The following is a 22,238-nucleotide window of genomic DNA, read 5'->3' as shown; positions in this document are numbered from 1 at the left end:
GTTTGTCCATTCTGGGTCTTGCAATCCTCTGCGAATTGTCTGTTGTCTAAACACCCATTCTAGTATGTGCCTTAATAGGCAAGTTGCTGCAAATTCTGGATGTGTTGTGATGCACTGATTAGACAGTGGCAAGTTTAGTTCTCTCCACTTGTCAGTCGCACGTGGTGAGGACACACAGCAGAGGCATTCACGTTCACTTGTCATCATACTGCAATGGCCGCATATGCACCACTGCATATCAGACAGGTTACTTTCTTCAACCTCTGTCGATTGCTCTTCTACGCTCCTCTCCATATCCACACAACGGCGTTTCCTCCTTTGCTCTCCAGGACGATAAGTTGGCTCAAATTGATATCCTTGTCTTGATCTCTTTTGTCCTTCTGATACCATGACAGCCAGTCGGTAGATTCTGAGAGAGAATTAACATCCAAAAGTTATGAAGAGCCACCATCTGCAGAAGGTGCCACCTGTACTTTTCATGCTGTACTGTAAAAGGCTTTCTTGAATCTCATTAGAGATCTTAAAACTAGCAGAATCACTCAATTTACAGAACCTCTAAACGCCTAAAAAATAGGTGTGGGATGTCAGCCGAATCAAAAACTATACATTTTCTGCAAAGACCTTCAGTCTTTTCATGTATACACAAGCGCCACAAATGACTATTTTTGTAACAAACCTCAGTAGTCAGTCTGTGAATGCACAAGCACTCGCAAATGACAAAAACAATTTCTCTAAGGATACCATTAACTAGGCCCATGTATGCACAATTACAAAAATAGGACAATGCTTTAGTACTCCAGTCAATAGACAGTAAGCAGAACATATGGCTCTAAATGGCCCATTTTTCACCAAGAATGCATAGCATTTTCACAAGCTCAAAAAGTCTTTTCTCACGTACTTTGGCCATACCTGCATGGGCACAAACATAACTCCGTTGTCACAATGATCCCTTCATCATTGTGTATGCAGAATATACATACAAGAAAATTTCCTGCCAGGAGCTACAGTCCAGAGTTTGGACGTACGGAAAAGCACCAAGGTTAAACATCAATCTAGTACACTCACGCTGGCAGAGACAAAGACAGATGCAGGCAGAGAAAAACGCACACAGAGCTGCATGCACACACAGGGCTCTCGCCTACACACACAGATATGCTGAATTACAAAAACATAACATTGTTACTTACTACAGTCATGTTTGCAGAAGACTCCCATTTCTCAATGACCTGTTCATTGAGGTTTATCCATGTATGCACAAGCTATACCCATCATCAAAATGAATCATTTGAATCATCACTGAACCAGGAGGTTCAGGTATGAAGAATTTGCCTTTTTTTTTCTGTTTTAGATCAGGGACTAGGTTACAGTATATCGTTGTCAAGATTTGTTTTTGCAGATCAGGCACAAAAGGAAGTACTGGATTTTTTTTGTCATAAAATCAGGGTAACAGAATAAGGTAGACAGTTATTCTACATCAACTGTAAACAGGAACTAACAATTTGACATCACGTGATAAAAAAAGGGTTACGTAGCATTTTCTTTGACATGGGTAATCAGTGCACTAAAACCTCGCAAGATCCGACCCTAACCGAAGATGCAAAATACATGCAATTACAGTGTGCTGATAATGTTAGGTATTATACGAGATGGGTTATCAAATATGAATTTGATGGTAAACTAGATAAACTTTAACTAGTTAAACTCCTTAAACAGCTTAAATCTGATGCAGGAGGTCAAGCAAAAAAACAATGCCAACTAGGCATACCTCAACCACACAGGTGGATTGAGGAAGCAAACCGTAGAGAACAGAAGCTTAAAAATTCAAAAACATTATTTTTAGACAAAGAGGATAATAACTTGGTAATAGCTACAGCTCCTCCTCCTCCTCCCTTGCCCCCTCCCTCACCCTTTTCGGGATAAGGAGCGAGTGGACAGGCTGGTCCACCTCCGCGTTATCCTGAAGTTTCAGTAAGACCACAACCATTCGTTAGAGATCCTAAGGAGACTAGGTCTCGAACACATAAAACACATAGGGACACAAAATCATACCAGATAGAGAGGAATCTACAGGATGACAGTGAGGAAGAAATATGCCGACTTATAGAAGTTGCCAATCCTCAGGCAGGACAAGGGCAAAATCCTACACTCAGAGTTGGCAGTCCAGATTCGCACATGATTTGTGGTACCTGGAATACTCGTAATGCAGAAGTAAGGCCACTCCAACATAGTGACGCAGAATTAGACAACAGAGTGAAAGGTCTGACAGACCGAATATCTGAGAAATGGAAACCTAGAGCAGACTGGACTTGCATTAAATCAATGCATACAACAGGAAAAGGAGACAATAGATGGATATTATGCCCGATTATTAGAATGTTTTAATAATCATAGCGGTATGTCGGTTCCTGAGAACCAAACACATTATTCCCCATATGAACAACAATAAAAAAAAGCATTTCTTAAAGGTTGCATTGCACCTATTAGTAGCTTCACTACGAAGCATATGATAGATCAAACAGGGAGGCTACAAGCCTTACTCGAATACGCTATACATGCTGAAAGACATTTTAATAGTAAAAAGAAAAAGAAGGCGCAAGTATTCACTGCTGAAGACGGAGCTGAAGTATTTGTATTACAGTCATGTAAAAAGGGCAAGAAAAAGAATGCCCATGGAAACAAACAGTCTGACAAACGATCAGAAGATTTTGAGGAAAGGAAAAAGAGAGGCGAGTGCTTCAAGTGTGGAAAGAAAGGCCATCTAGCTAGGGACTGTAAACAAAATAAGAAAGCAATGACAGAATATAAAGGAGATGAGGACTGACTATATGATAGTGAGGATACAGCATATGAAAGTCATGAATCACTAGTAACAGCTAGAATAGAAAAGACAAATAACAATAGGTAGATGGAGTATAGGAAGTACAAATTGACTTAGATGAAAATGGAAATGAAATTTTAGATTTAGCATTGTTGAGTCTGGAGTTCTACCTAGCAGATACAAAACCGGAAGTGACACTTCTGGTGGAGGGAAGGGAAGTCAAATTCCTGTGCGACTCAGGAGCGTCACGGACTTTGATGCACCCCTCCAAGTTACCAGAAGATTTCACCTGATTATATATTAGTAAAAGCTGCAAACTGACGGCTATACAGGGAATCACTCTCTCATGATATAGCAATAACCGACCGTTTCAGGTATGACCCAGAGAATTAAAAAAGTGGTTTATGCCAAGTGTCCAGTAAACCTATTGGGCAGGGACCTTATGCAGATATTTTGCATAGCAGTAGTTACAACTGTACAAGGTATGGAGGCAGAGACAAATGGATACTTTTGTATTGCGATCGGAGGGTGAAACCTTTTATTGGTACAGCCAGGACCTAGTCACGACTGGTCCAGGGGCAGTGACCAAGGAGGTGATGAACGTAGCCATCAGTTAAAACCCCCCACCCTTGACACTGATCAACAGCATTTGTTACACGGTACTCTATTACTGTACCACACCAGGACCTGATAGAGAGATTGAGCAAAAACTGTTTAAAAATCGTGCAACAAGATTGGTTTTGTGTACTTTGTACTGGGATTCTGAGGGGAACAGTGTAGTTAGCTGTTCATTAACTCAAGAATTCCTTGCATTGTATAGATCAAATCTGTTGCCACATGTTAGCTTGACAACGAATAAAAGTGTTAAATGGGCAGACTTCGGAGAAAAAGTAACAAGATGGGAGAAACAGACTGATTTAGAGCTGTCAGAACAAGGGATACAAAAACAAAAACTGAATTGGTTGACAGACACATCCAGCTGTACACTTTCTATCTAGTGAGGACAGCTGATTAGCATTTTAATTAGAAGAAAAGGCCTTCTGTAAAATTCCAACAACTCTTAAGGTCAATAGGCAAGTCAGATGTAGGGCTTATTTGAACATCAGGACCATTTAAACTTACCCCTAAGTCGGCTTTAAGACCACAGAAAAGACAATACCCTTTGAGAAAGGATGCAGAAGTAGGAATTAAGCCTATAATAGCAGCATTACTCAAAGAAGGAGTACTGGTAGAATCTCCTGATTCACCATGTAATACACCCCTATTTCCTGTTAAAAAGCAAAGTGGGAATGGAGGATGGTACAAGATTTACAAGCTGTAAATAATGCAGTAATACCTAGAGCAGCTACGGTGCCAGACCCACATTCTTTGTTGAATGATTTGGAACCGCAACAGAAGTATTTCTCTGTGGTAGAAATTAGCAATGCTTTCTTTTCAATACCTATACATCCTGATAGTCAATATTGGTTTTCCTTTACATTTCAGGGTAAAAGGTATATGTATACTCGCCTACCACAGGCATATTATATTATGAGAGCCCAACAATTTTTGCACAAGAAATGGCTAGCAACCTGGCAGGATTTACCCCACCGGGAGGGGTCAAATTCTACTTTATGTAGATGACTTTTTGCTAGCAGCCCACACCCAGCAGCAGTGCAGGGCGGATACTGTAGCATTATTGAAATTTTTAGCAATACAAGGACACAAAGTAAACAAAAGTAAGTTACAACTTTGGAGAAAACAAGTTAGATACTTGGGATATGTAATATCCAATGAAGATAGAATACAAGATGAAGAAAAAAAAAAAGCAATTTTCCAAGACCCAAAACCAGTTAAGAAACTGGAGAATCCAGTTGGGAAGATTGAAGCTGGTTGGAAAGACCATAATTTAGTAAAAGGCAAAAGTGAATTGACTCGTATGGACTTGGGTGACAGTCCTGGTCAGGAATACTACCAGCCTATGGAACAGTCAAATCGATCTGGGAGCTGAGCTGTCGAAACTTTAGAAGTAATGAGTAATGCTACATTTTCGGCCCAAAAATTGGTGACTAATGAACTAAATGCAATGTAAACTGTTGTGCTACAAAATCGAATGGCTCTTGACTTCAACCAAGTGGAAAGAGGTGGTACATGGTGCTGAACGCTGTGCTTTTATCACCTAGCGGTAATTCAGCAAGTATCAGCCATGACTGAACCTGGCCCAAACCCACTGACGAACTTTTTCCATAATCTGTTTGGGGGGTGGGGTTCCATCATAATGATCCATTCTAATTGCTATTTGTGTGGGTATACTCCTAATAGGAGCATGTGTTTGCTGTGGAATTCCATGCATGAAAAGATTAATCAAAGATTTTGTTGATATATCAGTTACTGAAACTTTCTACCAAGATATTGAAATTGAAAAATTTATTTCAGATGCTTTTTCTGATGTATAGATTAAAAGACTCACCAATCTGAAAATCCTGAGCGGGAAAGGCTAGGAGATGAAATGACACTATGCATACTTCAGAATAGAATAAAAAGTATTAATGGGGGGGAAATGTTAGGAAAATATGTATTTAAATATATGTGAAATGCTCGTTTAAAAGCAAAGTAGTTAGTAATGCGTTTTATTCTATTAATCATAACAGAAGGGATAAAATTCATGTGTAAATGCAAGTAACTTCATAACAGAAGGGATAAAATTCATGTGTAAATGCAAGTAACTTCTGAAACTTCAGTGTGCTCTGACCCCTGACCCTGGCAGCTGCCAGCTAAGAAAGCTGAAAGTTATGATTTTAGAAAGTGATTATCTGATGGGTCATGAAATTGACCATATAAATCTTCCGCTCCCTTCCAGAGTCCTTGTATAACAAAATCTTCTCCTTCCTGCAGTTTTGTAATTCAACCTTGTGAAGATAACACAGCTGTGTAAGGGAATGAATTAAAAACTGAATCTGCTACTGTATTTTTCTGATTAGAAGTAACCTTACAGGAAGACTTTATAACTGAACAGCTGGATAGCAAGGCCGTATTATATGTAAATAAAAAACTTTTTTAAATGTATTACATCAGCAGTATTAAATGAATAGAGTACTGTTAGTAAAAGTGACGTAGATGCCTTGTGACTAACCACGTCAGTAAGGTGGGAATAACTTGAATGCAAACAGCATAAAAAAGGCTGTATTTCCTGTATTAGGTCAGACAAAATTCTATACTTGTATTGTATGGTCTTTTGCCTCCTGGTGTACACTAGGAAACTTTTGAATCTGGACCTCCTGTGTATGGAATTATGATTTTTTTTTTTGACAATTGCACTTTGTCCATGTGTTCACAAGCAGCAACATTTGTGAAATTGAGTCCAGTTAATAGTGAAGTCACACACACACACTCCCCGTTTGCATCCACACACACACACACACCCCCGTTTGCATCCACACACACACACTCCCCGTTTGCATCCACACACACACACACACACACACACACACGACTCCCCGCTTGCATCCACACACACACACAACTCCCCGCTTGCATCCACACACACACACACACACACACCTGCTTGCATCCACACACACACACACTCCCTGCTTGCATCCACACACACACACACACTCCCTGCTTGCATCCACACACACACACACGACTCCCTGCTTGCATCCACACACACACACACACACACACACACACACACACACACACACTCCCTGCTTGCATCCACACACACACACACACACACACACACTCCCTGCTTGCATACACACACACACACACACACACACACACACACACACACACACACACACACACCTCCCTGCTTGCATCCACACACACACACTCCCCGCTTGCATCCACACACACACACTCCCCGCTTGCATCCACACACACGACTCCCCGCTTGCATCCACACACACGACTCCCCGCTTGCATCCACACACACACACACACACACACTCCCTGCTTGCATCCACACACACACACACACACACACACACACACACACACACACACACACACACACACACTCCCTGCTTGCATCCACACACACACACACACACACTCCCCGTTTGCATACACACACACACACACACACACACACACACACACACACACACACGCTCCGTTTGCATCCACACACACACACTCCGTTTGCATCCACACACACACGCTCCGTTTGCATCCACACACATACACTCCCCGTTTGCATCCACACACACACACACACTCCCCGTTTGCATCCACACACACACACACACTCCCCGTTTGCATCCACACACACACACACACACACACACACACACGACTCCCTGCTTGCATACACACACACACACACACACACGACTCTCCGCTTGCATACACACACACGACTCTCCGCTTGCATACACACACACACATTATTAATTATGGGCGTTGGGCTGAACACATGACAAGTATTTTACCCCTTAGACCTTATTAATGCTATGAAAGACGAAGAGATAAACCAATGAAATAACACTTTTAAACCTATTATTAAATATGGGCTACTGAATAACAATAAAAAAAAAACTGATAATGTTAAGTTTAATGACACATTTATTCTACCATTTAATGAACTATCTAGTACTATAGTGAGGACATTGCATGACACTTGGTCCTGTGTTTTTTCTAATAATTGTGACTATAAGCAAATTATAGGGCACAATCCTAAGACTACTTATAGTAGAAAAAAGAATTTGAAAGGAATTATGGAATTTGTGTTACTCATATTTGATGATTTCCAGTTGCTGATATATTTTTGTCCCTCATAAATACAAAATTGCTCCTTCACATAGCCTTTCATATTCTAAACTTCCTTCTTTCCACTCATTTATTATACTTATTTATTTTTCCTTAAAACTCTAATTCTTATAAAAATATTCTTATCCATCTTTGGCACACTTTTTTTTACTTCTTCTAATACATTTTTAAGCTCTTCCTTTGTATTTTATTTTTAAACTCACCACAACTTTTTCCTTGAAATATTTAACTTTCCAGAAATTCTTGTTACCCTATTTCTTGTTCATGTAAACATTTTTTTAAAAACTCTGTCCTCAATATATTATTCCACCCTTGTCTTTCAAGCATAAGATGTTCCCTTCATCTTTGTTTATGCTTTTCCCAAAAAGGTAAAGCTTCATCCTCTCTCTCTCAATCTCTCAAGAAAAACTGTTGTCTCTTAATCATATCCAGTCTTTTTTTCCATAAATTTCTCTCCTTTATAAAAATTTCTTTCTTCATTCAACACTTCCTCATTCTTTATGAATATTTCATATTCTTCCTTTTTTTCTAATCTCAGTTTCTATTATGTTTTTTATATTTTTCTTTAAAATTTAATCATTACTGTGTTCAAAGCCTATAAATGATATTGCAATGACTCATGATGATAAAAATAGAGTCTTATTTCATTAAAACCTTCCAACTGTGTGATGCTTCATGCACACCATCTTAAGCCTTTAACTTGTTATAAATTCTTCTGACTCACCTATTCCTGCTCATATGCCTTCATGATCTGCAAAGTCAGTCTTTCACTACCTCCTGCAATTACAGTTAAATCTTCAGATAACACATAATTGGATTCTGTTTTTAATTTTGTCTAAGATGTACAGACTGTTTTCCTAACTGTAATTCATCGCATTTCACCTGGTCCTTAAATGTCTCTATATCTTGAGTATTTTTCTACTCCACTCTCTCGTTATGAATGCAGTCTCCCATAATTATTATATTCACATTCATTATCACAATCATTTTACTTCCTCAGATAATTTCACTCACTCATACTGTGCACTTACATATCAGTAGATTTCACCATCTGCTTTACTAACATCACAGATCATAGCCCATCTTAATGGGTTTAACGTGCAATATTTATTTTCACACTTTTATTATTAAATATAATTTCAATATCTGCATGTATTTCCTTTCCAATACTCTACATTATCTCTCCCTCCCAAGTCCTAGAAATTAACCCCTTTAAACCTTATTCAAACATTTTATATCCTATAAGTATGTAATGCCTACCTCCAACCCTTTACAAGATTTATGAAGCAATACCTCTACACAACAATATGAACAAAAGATGACTGACAGTTTCTGGTGTCTTTCTTGGGGGGTTCAATATTTAAAAAAAAAAAAAAAACACAAAATCCACAAATGGTGTATATGCTTTATTTGTACCGAGCGAGCATCTGGTACCTCGGCATATCATCTTCCGGTACTTCAGCATATCGGATTCAATATTTGTCAGCGTGGGAGGACATGGTTAACAAATCAGATTGCTTTGCAAAGGATGGTCTGCATCTTTTCCCCCAGGCTTCCGAATATTGTCTAAAACTTCATCTACCCATTTAGAGCCTTTTTTATGCAATGCCAAACTGACAAACCTACCAACGTAGCAAATAAAACCAAAAGAAACCTAAAAGTGCTACTGCTCAATGCTAGGAGCCTAAACACGAAATCACATACCCTATAGGCTCTTTTGACTCACATCTCTGCCATTACAGAAGCATTGTTTAATCTTCAGAAAGTACTCCAGCAGTGTAAGGCTTCAGTACCTTTAATGCATTAAAATCAACTGCACAAACAAGGACAAAAACTGAAGGAATCTTGGATCTACATTACTAACACGTATACCTCTAGGTTGGGTAAACAAGATAATTTGCACATGGATAAACTTCAGGGCATCACCACAGACAAAGCCCCATAAGAAATCCAAGAAAACTACAGATCACCTTCTATGTCTAAATAATCATACCTAGACCTACTGGAGACAATCACCATTAAATCAAATTCATGAGACTAACTACCGCTCTATAGACTGGGAAACATACACAGCCTCAAACTCACAGGCACAATGATTTCTGGACTTTAACACAAATACCCGTGACCCAATAGTGCACATACCCACCAGAAGTTGAAACATACCATACATGCTACTCAATATAGGAAAAGTCTGCACACTCTCCACTGTCACATCCTCACTGGTAAGGTTAGACCACAAAAGCTGTATCATTTGAAATAAAAATCATCTTGGTAACCCCACCAAACCATGTAACACTTAGGAAGTGTTACAAAGCAAACTTCCTATTAAGCAATAGTTTCTCAAAATTCAATGTCCCTCATAACCCTGTGTTCACAGCAGCGTATGTGGAATTGTTCAGAGACCCTGTACAACCATGTAAATGGCTGCATAGAGGCTGCTGCATGTACAAAAACAAAGTGGTGGAATACTTTCCTTAACAGGGTATATAAAAAAAGTGAAAAAGTCAGTCAAAATCAGGGAGATCCATTCGCATAATGAGTAAAGCTCTTTAAACTATACAGGAAACTAAGATGACCAAGTCCAACAAGGCCAATTACAAGGTCAAGATAGCATCACAGGCTAAAGACAACCTTACAGCTTTGTCCATAACCTCAAAGGCAGCACGCATCAGTGTGTTGAACTGGTGGTCAATAGTACCACATTCACAAAGTAATATTCATAATCAATCTGATGGCTGATAAATTCAGCTCAAGCGTCATCCTCCACTCCCCCACCTCCTCCCATGAAATACCTACTAACATAACCACCCCCAACTATTAGCAGGAAGCAGCCCCTAGTTGCACTCACTAAAGTAAAAAACACAGCCTCAGTGGGCCCCAACAAAATCCCAGGATGAGTATTACATAGCTTACAACCTGACCTATCAAGACCACTTGAGTCACTTTTCAATTACATCCTCAAAATAGGCTTTGTACCTTGAGAATGAAAAGATTGCAGTTGTTATCCCAATTTACACGGGTAGACTGTCAACCAGCCGTAGAAACTACATACTCATTAGTCTGACTTGTGTAATATGCTAAGTCAGGGAATGAATCATGAAAATTAACTTGAAAAACATGGAAAACCTTCAGGCACTAGACCCAACCCAGTTTGCCTTTATCAAGGGAAAGTGATGCCTAATACACCTAGTGGACTTCTTTGAGAAGGTTATCAGGTTAATGGATGACAGGAAAATGGTGCATACCACCTACCTCGAACTGCCTAAGGTGTTGATTGCAATACCACTCTCCCCCGTAGCTGACAAATTCATCATACTGGCCATACCTGCAGCACACTGGATTACCAGCTCACTCAGACAGGACCCAGGAAGTCAGGATTGGTCAGTCCACCTCTACTCAGCAACTGGTCACCAAAAGGGTACCTCAGGGCTCTGTGCAGACAGTGCTCCTTTTTGACATCTACTTCTCAGATATAAAGACTAATGTCAAGAGGCTTTGAATACCCAAGTTTGCAGGTGATTGCAAATCAGGAGATATCATAGATTCCCCCATGGCACAAACATCTTACAAGAAGGCCCAACACAGACAAGTGACTGGTGCTAAAGTCCTGGATTAAAGCTCAATGCCAATAAATGCATTATAATGTCTCTTGGGAAAACGCCCACCCAGGCTAATTACTCAATTGATAAGACAATCCTAAGTGCTGACCAGGCAGTCAAAAATCTGAGAACATATATTGATAGAATTCTTGCCTTTGACCAACATGTGGCCATGATAGTAAGATAATCTTTCTATGGCATCCAGGTCCAAGGAAATCATAGTGCCACTTTATTCAGCTCTTAACAGACACAAACATGAATATAATGTCCATAACCAGATATATGCAACAGTTAGAACACCCACAAAGGTTCTTGACCAGGAGAATCCAAGATCTAACTATAATGTCCTATAAGGGTTGCCTTAAAAGCCCTGTCTCTATACTCAGTTTACTGAGAGTTTACTGAGAGGTGATCTATGCTGGGCATCCAAGACATCCTCAGATCCAGCTCTGATGGACCTCTTGCACACCTGCAAAAATGAACAGCATCAGAACCACTAGATTTAAATTTTGCTTGTGACATAAACAGGGCATGTTGGTGAGACAGTTGTGTGTGTCAGAGGATCCCTATGCTCTGGAGCAGACTCCACATCCACATGAAGTAGAGTCCATTCCAAACCCTATTTAAGCATAATGGTAGCCAATGGATTGAAACTGGAAATTCAACATGAGTCTGGCCCACATTTCTGAAAGAAAGAGACACAGTAACTAAGCTCAAAGCAACATACTGCTCCCACCCTCATAACCTTTAGAAAGTTCCTAACATAACACCTCCTAATAAATAGGCTTAAAAAAACCCTGGTTGTCATTAGCCTAGTATATTCCTATGAACCTAATAACCTTGTTGCCTCATTTATAATGCTTTTAACATTAACCAACATAATTATTAAATCCTTTACCTTCATCGTAATATTTCTTTTCCTGACCCTGTTCCCAACAGAACCTGTTTCCTTCCCTTCTAATCACCCTTTCCATTTGTTTGGCATTACTTTCTAAATCCTCAGACTTATTGTCAGGTTGAACATTATACACATTGTTTTTTCCCTCATCTTCTTTTCTCCTTTATTCAATTAAAACATCAACTTGTTCTATCATTTCACTTGTATCATTCGCAAGCACTTTGACAGTAACACTTCAATCAGTATGCTTTCTTTCATTTTCTAAATCAGTTTTAGCATATTAATTATTACAAATAATATTAATCTCTTATGTCTGTTCATTTAACATAAGACAATCCGCACTGGGTGCATCTTCTTTTTTCACAGTCCTGAATTAAATGTTCATGAGATCCACAAAAAAAAAGTTTTGAGCTGGCCCAGTACTTAACATTCCCTTTTTGATGATTCACTTGGCAGGTACTACACTTTCAGTCTTTCACTGACAGTTTCACCCATATCTCCCATGTGCCATTCCATGCCTTTATTTCATCATTCACCTTTAAGCTTCGCTTACAGTCCAATGCATTTAAGAGGAAGAAATGTTTTAAGCTCAGTGTCAGCAATATCAGCTGTCCCATCCTAAATTGAACCAACTTTATTGTTGTTGTTGTAAATCAATACCTGTAAATACATAATCCTTCCATGTGTCACAAAAAAAGCATTCTTATCAGGGACATCCAAAAAATCTTTTCCAACTGAAAAGTTTCAAATGTAATGTCATAGAATGATTGAGTCCAAATGAAATAAGGCTCAAACAACATTAACAGAGAGGAAAAAAATGGTGTAACTATATTGTCACACATCATGAATTTGTCTATGCTTTGTCCATCTAGGGAGCTTAATCTTACCACCAGTCAAGCAAACATACCAATATTTTCAGTTCTCAGTTACAACTGTTAGCTGTAGGCACTGCACAGGTCTGTGCATCTCTGGAGGAACAGCAACTACTTCTTGTTCCTGCTGACAAGCAAATACCTCCTTTTGTCGCTGTGCATCACCATCAACAGCTGCAAGATTTACTGATGAAGCATTAAATTCTACATTGATGCCTTCAGAAATAGCATGATAAGTTCACATATATATTTGCTATGTCAGCCTACAATACAGCTGATGCATCACTTGGCCCCTATGCATTCAACATCTTAGCAAGAATGTAATCTTGCCTCTCTCGCCTTCAGTAATCTCTATCACTCTACATCAGAAGGCATGTTGTACCATCACAGTTCTCCTTATCCAACTGCTCGCACTCCACCATCTCTCTGATACTCCTAGTAGTCCTTTGGTACCAAGGAGTGATCAAAAAATGGGAAACTTTACCATATCCCGCCTAAATCTTTTATTCAGCTCTTAAGACCCAAACATGAATATAATGTCCATAACCAGATATATGCAACAGTTACAACACCCACAAAGGTTCTTGACCAGGAGAATCCAATATATATATATATATATATATATATATATATATATATATATATATATATATATATATATATATATATATATATATATATATTTATATATATATTTTACATTTGTTGACCAGGATACTTCGACTGGATACTTGTCCATTTTCAAAGGAGGCCCAGGGAGAAAAGCTCCATACATACATACAGAAAAACTGTAACATTAAACAAGTTAAAGCACTGTTACAGTTACAATACATAGGATAAAATGAATTCATTCTGTCATATATAAATCTAATTTGTTATACTGTAACAATTAGGAAGCAATGTAGGGGTGGCCAAAAGACCTGTATAGCACAGAGTACCCACTTCCTTACTAAGTCCTCTCTCATTGTTACACCCCAAACTTCTTAATTTCTGTAGCATGTCGAAGGGCCAGATGCTGGCGTCCTCTCCTGTCCAGTTGGTGAATCGTGGAATATTGAGGCAATGTTACAATTGCCTCATGTACACAGACAACCCTCTCCTCCTCCCACATAACACAAATACTTGCGAGAGATGCAGCTATTTAGCCAAACTGGAGGCAGAGCTCTCTCAACTCAGGACTGGCCAGACCAGACAGGAGGAGAAGGCAACTACACACACCACAAAACCAGTCTCACATAAAGCTATCACAACAATGAATCAAACACATAAACACACAAAGACATACTCGGAGACTCTGAGCAAAAATTTACCTAAACAGCAGAGGACTCCAAAGCAGACATCCACCACTTCATGACACACCACAGGCAACACATAAAACACAAAATCAGTGTGCAAAGCAGTCACAGCCCGTAAGGCCAAATACAACGCCAAACATACTTGTCATAGGTGACTCCATAGTCACACTGACATCCCACTCACCAGGCTGAACAAGGACAGGGTCACAGTAAGCTGCCTATCGGGCGCTAGAATCTGCCACATAACACAAGCACTCGGGTCATCCCACAGCAAGTACAAATATGACACAGTCATTGTCCATGCTGGTGTGAACGACCTGAGACGTACCTCCCTGGACTACATGAAAAGAGACAGAGGAGCTCTGATTATGTAGCCCAGGCAGGTATGACCCTGACCAGCATCCTTCCTTCACCAATAATGATGCCACAACATAGAGACAAGATGATCAGCTTTAACAATTGGCTTAAATTCTGGTGTCATTCAAAGGGGATCCAGTGTCTGTCTGCCTGGGATAACATGCTTGACAAGCCACGCTGATTCGCAAGGGAAGGCTTGCACCTGTCACCCCTGGGATTCCGGATATGGGCTAAGGCTCTTTCCACCCCCTTAGTGCCTTTTTAGGCAAGCCTCAAATTCTAAACTTACCACCCTAGAAAGCAAAAATGGGAAGAAACTAAGGGTAATGCTGCTCAATGCCAGAAGTCTAAATCTCTAAATGCACGCACTCGAGGCCCTTCTCAGTATGGAGAACATTGATGTTTGTGCTGTGACTGAAACCTTGTTCAAGGCTCCTGAGAGCACCACGGCACTATCAGGTTTTACCTCATATCATGCCCCGCCCCAAAACCCGGACCACACCACAAAAGGAGGGTGTATCCATATTCATCAAGGATACCCACACCTCCAGGTTGGTGGCAACGCACGAAGCATCGGAAACCATCCAGGTGCAATTAACCATAGGCAAAACTGCTCTACAATTTGTAGCATGCTACAGGCCACCCTCTCAAACTCAGGAACCCCACACAGCCTTCCTGAAGACACTGGAGGGTATAAAAGTATGTCCAAACACCATTATATTGGGTGACTTCAACTGCCCGAATATAGACTGGGAACATTACTCAAGCCCAAACTTTAGCCCAAAGGTTCCTGGAGTTCATAAATTCAAATGCCATGGAACAACTAGTCACCGTTCCCACAAGAGGAGAAAATATACTAGATCTCATCATCACAAACATGGGGACAAAATGCTCCACACCGGAAGTATATCCCTCATTGGTGAGATCAGATCATAAACTAATCTCACTGGAAATCCACATCCCGCCCCCACCCAAAACAAAAAAGACCACAGTGAAGAACTTCTCTAAAGCAAACTTCACACTACTCAAGACTGGTGTGGTATCCTTCAAGGCCCCCGAGCCAGTGAAAACCACAACCCAAGCTGCGGAAGCCCTTACAAATGCCTTCTACGAACTCCTTCAGGACTGCATGGATCAGGCAATCCCAAATAAAACCAAGAGTCTTTCCACCAAGGGCAAACGTACAGTCTGGTGGACCCCAGCCATAAACAAACTTTACAATAAGAGGAGAAAGCTGTTACATGACAGCAAAATACATAATAGAGAAGACACCTTTGATCATTATTAGTAAAAGAATACGAGCACTCATAAAATCATCCAAGGCCAACTTTGAGAGAAAAATTGCCATAGATTCAAAAGACAATCATAAGGCCTTCTTCAGCTATGTTAGAAACTTGGGTGGAAACTACCAGATATGCTCAGAGTTAGTCCAAAATGATACAAAAATCACTGAACCCACAGACATTGCCAACATACTGGCAGACAGGTTCAGTGCAAACTTCACCCCCCTCTCCCCCCCACAAGGAGAGATAACTATCCCAGCGGAGTGCAGCCTCCCAGACATCTCCAATGCGCAGGTGAAAGCTGCTCTCTCTAAAGCTAAAAACAGCATCAATGGGACCGGATGGTGTCCCTGGCTGTGTGCTACACGAACTCAATGAGGAACTAAACCCGCACATAAGGCAGCTGTTTAATCTTAGCCTTACCACGGGATACGTGCCCAAGGAGTGTCGTACGGCAACTGTGGTCCCACTCCACAAAGGCGGTGACTCTATTGACCCTGGTAATTACCGCCCCATAAGCTTAACAAGCCTGGTCTGCAAAGCTATGGAGAGGATCATAATGGAACTCAAAAAAAGACATAGGGGACTTGCAGACATTGGACCCGACCCAGTTAGGCTTTGTCAAGGGCAGATCATGCCTCTTGAACTTGGTCGACTTCTTCGAAACAGTCACCAAGGCCATTGATGAGGGAAAGGCAGTCCATACAGCCTACCTTGACCTTGCAAAAGCTTTCGACACAATACCCCACTCTGGTATTATAGAGAAACTTACCAGCTTAAATGTAAACCCATATGTCACAAGATGGGTTGCAAAGTGGCTAAAGGACAGAACCCACAGGGTTAGAGTAGCTGGCGCCATGTCAGACTCCAAGCCAGTCACAAGTGGTGTCCCACAGGGCTCAGTCCTTGGCCCCCTGTTGTTCGACATCTACTTCTCAGAAGTACAGGCTAAAATAGGAGGACTATGGCTCACAAAGTTTGTAGATGGCTGCAAACTGGGAGACATAGTAGAAAGTGCTTCGGACACATATCCTTCGGAGGGGTCTCACGAAAACTGATAGCTGGTGCCAGAGCCATGGCCTGAAGTTAAGCCAAAAAATGTATCGTACTACACTTCGGGAACAAGGTAACCCCAAGCTACCATATAGGTGACAATCCACTAAGCACAGAAGAGGTTATCAGGGACCTGGGGAGCCAGGTTGACAGTGTCCTTTCTTTTGACACTCACATTGCTAAAGTGGTTAGAAAAACCTTCTACATTGCCCACCTGATCATGAAGGGATTCACATCCAGATCAAGTGAGGTCATTGTTCCCCTGTACTCTTCACTTATCAGACCAATGATCGAGTACAATGCCCCATTCGGGATGTATCTCACCCGACACCTGCAGCAATTGGAGAGACCCTGAAAGTTCCTCACCCAAAGGATAAAGGGACTCCAAAATCTGTCATATGCTGCCAGACTGAAGATTTTGTGTGATTAGTGTTCAAAATAATGTTTATTCGAAATTTATTAAATTCCAAATTACTTCATCCCAAAACTGGAGATCACTGTTTGATGAAACACCTGAAACATTTCCAGATTCTAGGTGGAATTTGGAGGAAAATGGGCAATACCTCCAAATTAAATTTATAATTTAAGACTGAAATAAATGCAGAAGGAAACCTTTAGGGTTTTATAGGTATTTAGTATATCATTAGCAAAATATGTTTTAAGTTATGTTTAAAACAAATGTGCCTCAGTATCAGTGAGTTTTGCATAAACTGGAAGAAAATAAGTTTGAATGACATTCTGAAAAAAAAAGACAGGCTGAAATGGAAGAGGTCTGATGGGTTCCAAAGAGGAGCAGTAATATTTAATAAAATGCATGTTGAGGCTGAGTAGCAGACTGTGCTAGTAAGTTTACGAAATTATAGACAGGGGTTTGGTTCTGTTACTTTGATAATGAAGGGAATAAGAACATGTAAAATTCCTTGCTGGTTGTTAGAGTCCTCCGTCAGCCCTTGCACATTAGTTTAGGGGGAGATGAAAGATATGCATGAGTTACCATCACAAAGCATGTACACAACCATACACTCACCTAAGATTACTCATACCCCAACAGATATGCAGACATTGTGCCACATATATACATGAAGCATATACACCCAACACCACTACCTGTCTGCTAAACTCCATAACATTTACTTTTAATGTAGTCGCTCCCATTGAAAAATATGGGAAAATATGGCCTTTGGAACATGTTAATTTATGCAGCAGAGATAGATTCTATGAATTGCTGTGCTGCATACATCAGTTACTGCAGGCATTTCCAGTGGGGAGCATTTGACTAATTATAATATGCTGCTCTCATGGAATGCCTCATTAACATTGTTTTAAGCCATGGAGAAAGCCCACTGTGGTGATTCGGCAGATCACATAGAAGCACAGCAGTAGGGCTGTCAATGAGTCAGAAATGGCAACCACCAGGGAAAGAAGGGAAAAGATTAGAATTAGGAGAAAGCTTAGCATGCACACACACACGCTCCTTTTGCATGCACACACACACGCTCCCTTTGCATGCACACACACACGCTCCCTTTGCATGCACACACACACGCTGCCTTTGCATCCACACACACACACGCTGCCTTTGCATCCACACACACACACACGCTGCCTTTGCATCCACACACACACACACGCTGCCTTTGCATCCACACACACACACACACACACACGCTCCCTTTGCATCCACACACACAAACACGCTGTCCGTTTGCATCCACACACACAAACACGCTGTCCATTTGCATCCACACACACAAACACGCTGTCCGTTTGCATCCACACACACAAACACGCTGTCCGTTTGCATCCACACACACAAACACGCTGTCCGTTTGCATCCACACACACAAAGACGCTGTCCGTTTGCATCCACACACACAAACACGCTTTAGCATCCACACACACAAACACGCTTTTGCATCCACACACACACACGCTGCCCGTTTGCATCCACACACACACACACGCTCCCCGTTTGCATCCACACACACACACACACACACACACACACACGCTCCCCAGCACACACACACACACACACACGCTCCTCGTTTGCATCCACACACTCCTCACATGGCGCACACGCACACACACTCCTCGCATGGCACACACAGACACACTCCTTGCATGCCGCACACCTACCTTGATTCCATTACCCATGTTACTGTACTCAAACTTTATGCAAAAACAAAAAAAAAAAACCACACACCAACAAATGCGAACATTGTAGACCGCTACAATCTCCTCCTTTCACAACCGGCAAAGAATACAAGGTACAACTCTCTGACTTTAAAAAAAAAAAAACCGAGAAAGGACACTATATGGCGCATAGCCATGCAAAATAAACAGTCCATTGTTGGTCGAGTGCGAATACAATCCAATAAACATTACCAACTGAATTGCAAGCCAAGCAGTGTAGTAGCAGAGATCATCAAGTCTATACAAACTCAAAACCAGGGCGCCGATATTACACAATACCCCCACCCCATACATGTATAATCGAACGAAAGAACCACGTGCTGCGATGCTAACCACTATGTCTGATTTCTCAGTTAGGCGACACCAATGTATACCAAAGAACATAACAGATATATAAAAAAAAAAAAAGCGATCTTTTTCTTGCCTGTCTTTCTTTCTCTCTCTCACACACACACACACACACACACACACACACACACACACACACACACACACAATATGCGCGCTCACACCATAACTATCAATATACTATAATATATTATATTACATAAAAATATACTTACCGATACGCAAAAATAACACTTATACACAAATCAGTCATTCGGCAGGAGACTAGAAATGCACCAGTCATACACACTCACTGCATACATTCACGCACACAATCCGATTTCAGCAGTCGGTGTTTAGAACTAAAAAAAAAAAAATAAAACCACACACACATGCACATTTAGCATTCACACACACACACACTTTGAACTCAAAGTTACTCTTAAGCAGCGTTACCCGAAAGAAGCACGTGGCGAGAACACAACATAAAACGACTTTATGCACTTAAATTAAGGAAAAAAAAAAGGATTAATTCATTACAATTAGCCTGAATTAAAAATAAAAAACTCACCTTAGCAAAAAGTAATACAGTAGAATACAGTAGATTACTTCGGTCCTTCAGTAGAATACACTCGGCAGGATACACTTCCAAAGTAAGGGAGTTCCACATAGCGAATACGAGGATTTATTAGGATAATGGTGTGGGCTGGACCAAAAAGCTCTGACATCACCATCTGAGTGGTTTAAAGCCTACCTCTAAAGAACAGTGGAGTGGTGAAGTCAGTTTGTGGGCGGAATGTCCCGTAACTACTACAAAAGTGTAGTAGTCCTGACGTCAGGATTTAAGAGACAGTTAGTCGTTTTTGAAAGGCGGGACAATTTGCTTTCAAAACGGAAGCTAAAACAGTACGCAAACGGAGGCTGGCTAGGAGGAAAACAGTAGAGAGATTAAATTTTAAATACATGCAGTATAGTTTTTATTTTGCTGGATGAAGTAACAGGAATGCAAATTGAGGGCAGGCTGTGCACTACGATTAAATATCCCGTTATTCTCCTTTAAGATTAGCAGCAGACAACCTCCTGGGTGAATACATTCAACTTGCTTCTTATCTCTACCCTACTCTACGCCTCTCCGATATTTACTAACCTTAGACAATGCGATCTAAATAAGCTCAAAACCTGCAACAACAAAATCACCAAATTCGCCACAGGGGCTTCCTACTGTACTCACCACTGTCTCTCACTAGCAGAACTGGGCTGGCTAGAGCTCCCCCACCTCCTTCATGGTACCAACTCACACTCACCCACAAACTAATAAACCAACCACTAAAAGTCCCATCCCTCCAGAATCTACTCCAACCCTACATAACCACGAGACCACTAAGATCCAGTCACCAAAACCTCCTACAGGTCACAAGAGCCATTAACTGCTGGATAAGCATTATTCTCCTGCACTATAGCTAGACTCTGGAACTCCCTCCCATCCTCAAGTACCTCTGTAACTTCTTGCACCCACTTTAAATCCTTACTAAAATCACACTTCAAAACTTGTCAGATATGTCCTTGCAACCCCCCCCCCCTCTAATACCATACACTCCCCTCACCCACTACCTCTCTCAGCCCCATATCAACAACCTACTCTTAGCAAGCTTGGCTACTCATGTTCCGAGGCTACATACCACATAATACTAACTTCTTGTAGCAACAACTGCTAATGGCTGTTATGTACCTCAAAATCAGATTGCATCAATTGTTCACTGATAAATCTCAACTACATTTGTAACCATGTTTAGTATATATCACCATATCTTAAAATTGTATTATGTTCTACAGCTGTTTTACATCTGTTTTCTTCTTGTCTTGCGTCCTTAACTGGACTAATGCCTATATTTAAATGCTATGTTTTTAACTGTATAATGCAAATAATACTTAATGTGGAGCTTTTCTCTCCAGACCTCTGCTGAAAACGGACCTGTGTCCAGTCAGACTCTACCGGTCAACAAATGTCAATTAATTAATTAATTAATTAATGCAAAAAAGTATTACATTATGAAGAAGTTTGGTAATTTTATCCTTTTTGTACATTTTAAACATTTTGAAAATTGTTTCGAATACTTTTGTATTTATTTTGAATACTTTTATAAGTATGTCACAATTTCAGACATTTCATTTATCTTGGTAATTATTTTGAACGTTTTGAATGCTTCGACACACATTCGGCAACTGAAAAATCCTTTAAACGAATTTAAGTACCTTTGAATAACCGCTGATCTGTTTGCAAGTTCACTCCTGTATATTCTTCTAACTGCATGCCTCATGGCTTGTGTGGTGCATCACCTTTCTCCCATTACTTCAGACACATTTGCATGTGCATCTCCATTCATGTCTGCATTCACTCTGGCTGACTGTACAAAATGGCACTGATCTTGCACATGCTCAGTACTTATATGCACGTGCTACCTAGCTACAATGGCTGACTAGGACAATACATACAATGATCTACACATATATGGCAGTGGAGATATTGGACTGATTTCAGAATTCAAAACCTACAGCAACCTTACAGGCCAGTTCTAGGTTGTTTTCAAATATCACCTTCTTCAAAACAGACTGCTGTCTGTGACTCCACATTGCTTTGAAAAGATCGGTATGAAGTAAAGGAAACAAAACGTAACATGATAATGTAGCGATAGGATTGTGTGTCCTTACAGAGAGAGCACTCAGGGCAGGGTGTTCACTGTCAGACAGTTTAACAAACATGGTTGAGATAATGAGTTAAAAT

General features: G+C 40.5%; 1 protein-coding gene across 1 annotated transcript in view; it reads right to left on the bottom strand.

Annotated features, from left to right (window-relative positions):
- The window catches only part of MLN (motilin), a 144,792-nt gene extending 122,936 nt beyond the window's left edge, over positions 1-21,856 (bottom strand). Inside the window, exon 1 of the mRNA XM_044076484.1 lies at positions 21,710-21,856. Coding sequence (XP_043932419.1) covers positions 21,710-21,767 — 58 coding nt within the window. The 5' untranslated portion in view covers positions 21,768-21,856. The remainder of the gene's footprint in view (positions 1-21,709) is intronic.
- Between the last annotated feature and the right edge of the window lie 382 nt (positions 21,857-22,238).

The sequence above is a fragment of the Protopterus annectens genome, chromosome 7.part0 (genome assembly GCF_019279795.1).
Source record: "Protopterus annectens isolate FY-2018-M chromosome 7.part0, PAN1.0, whole genome shotgun sequence".
NCBI lineage: Eukaryota > Metazoa > Chordata > Ceratodontiformes > Protopteridae > Protopterus > Protopterus annectens.
The sequence above is the reverse complement of the archived record's forward strand: the minus strand, read 5'-3'. Positions and strand labels throughout refer to the sequence as shown.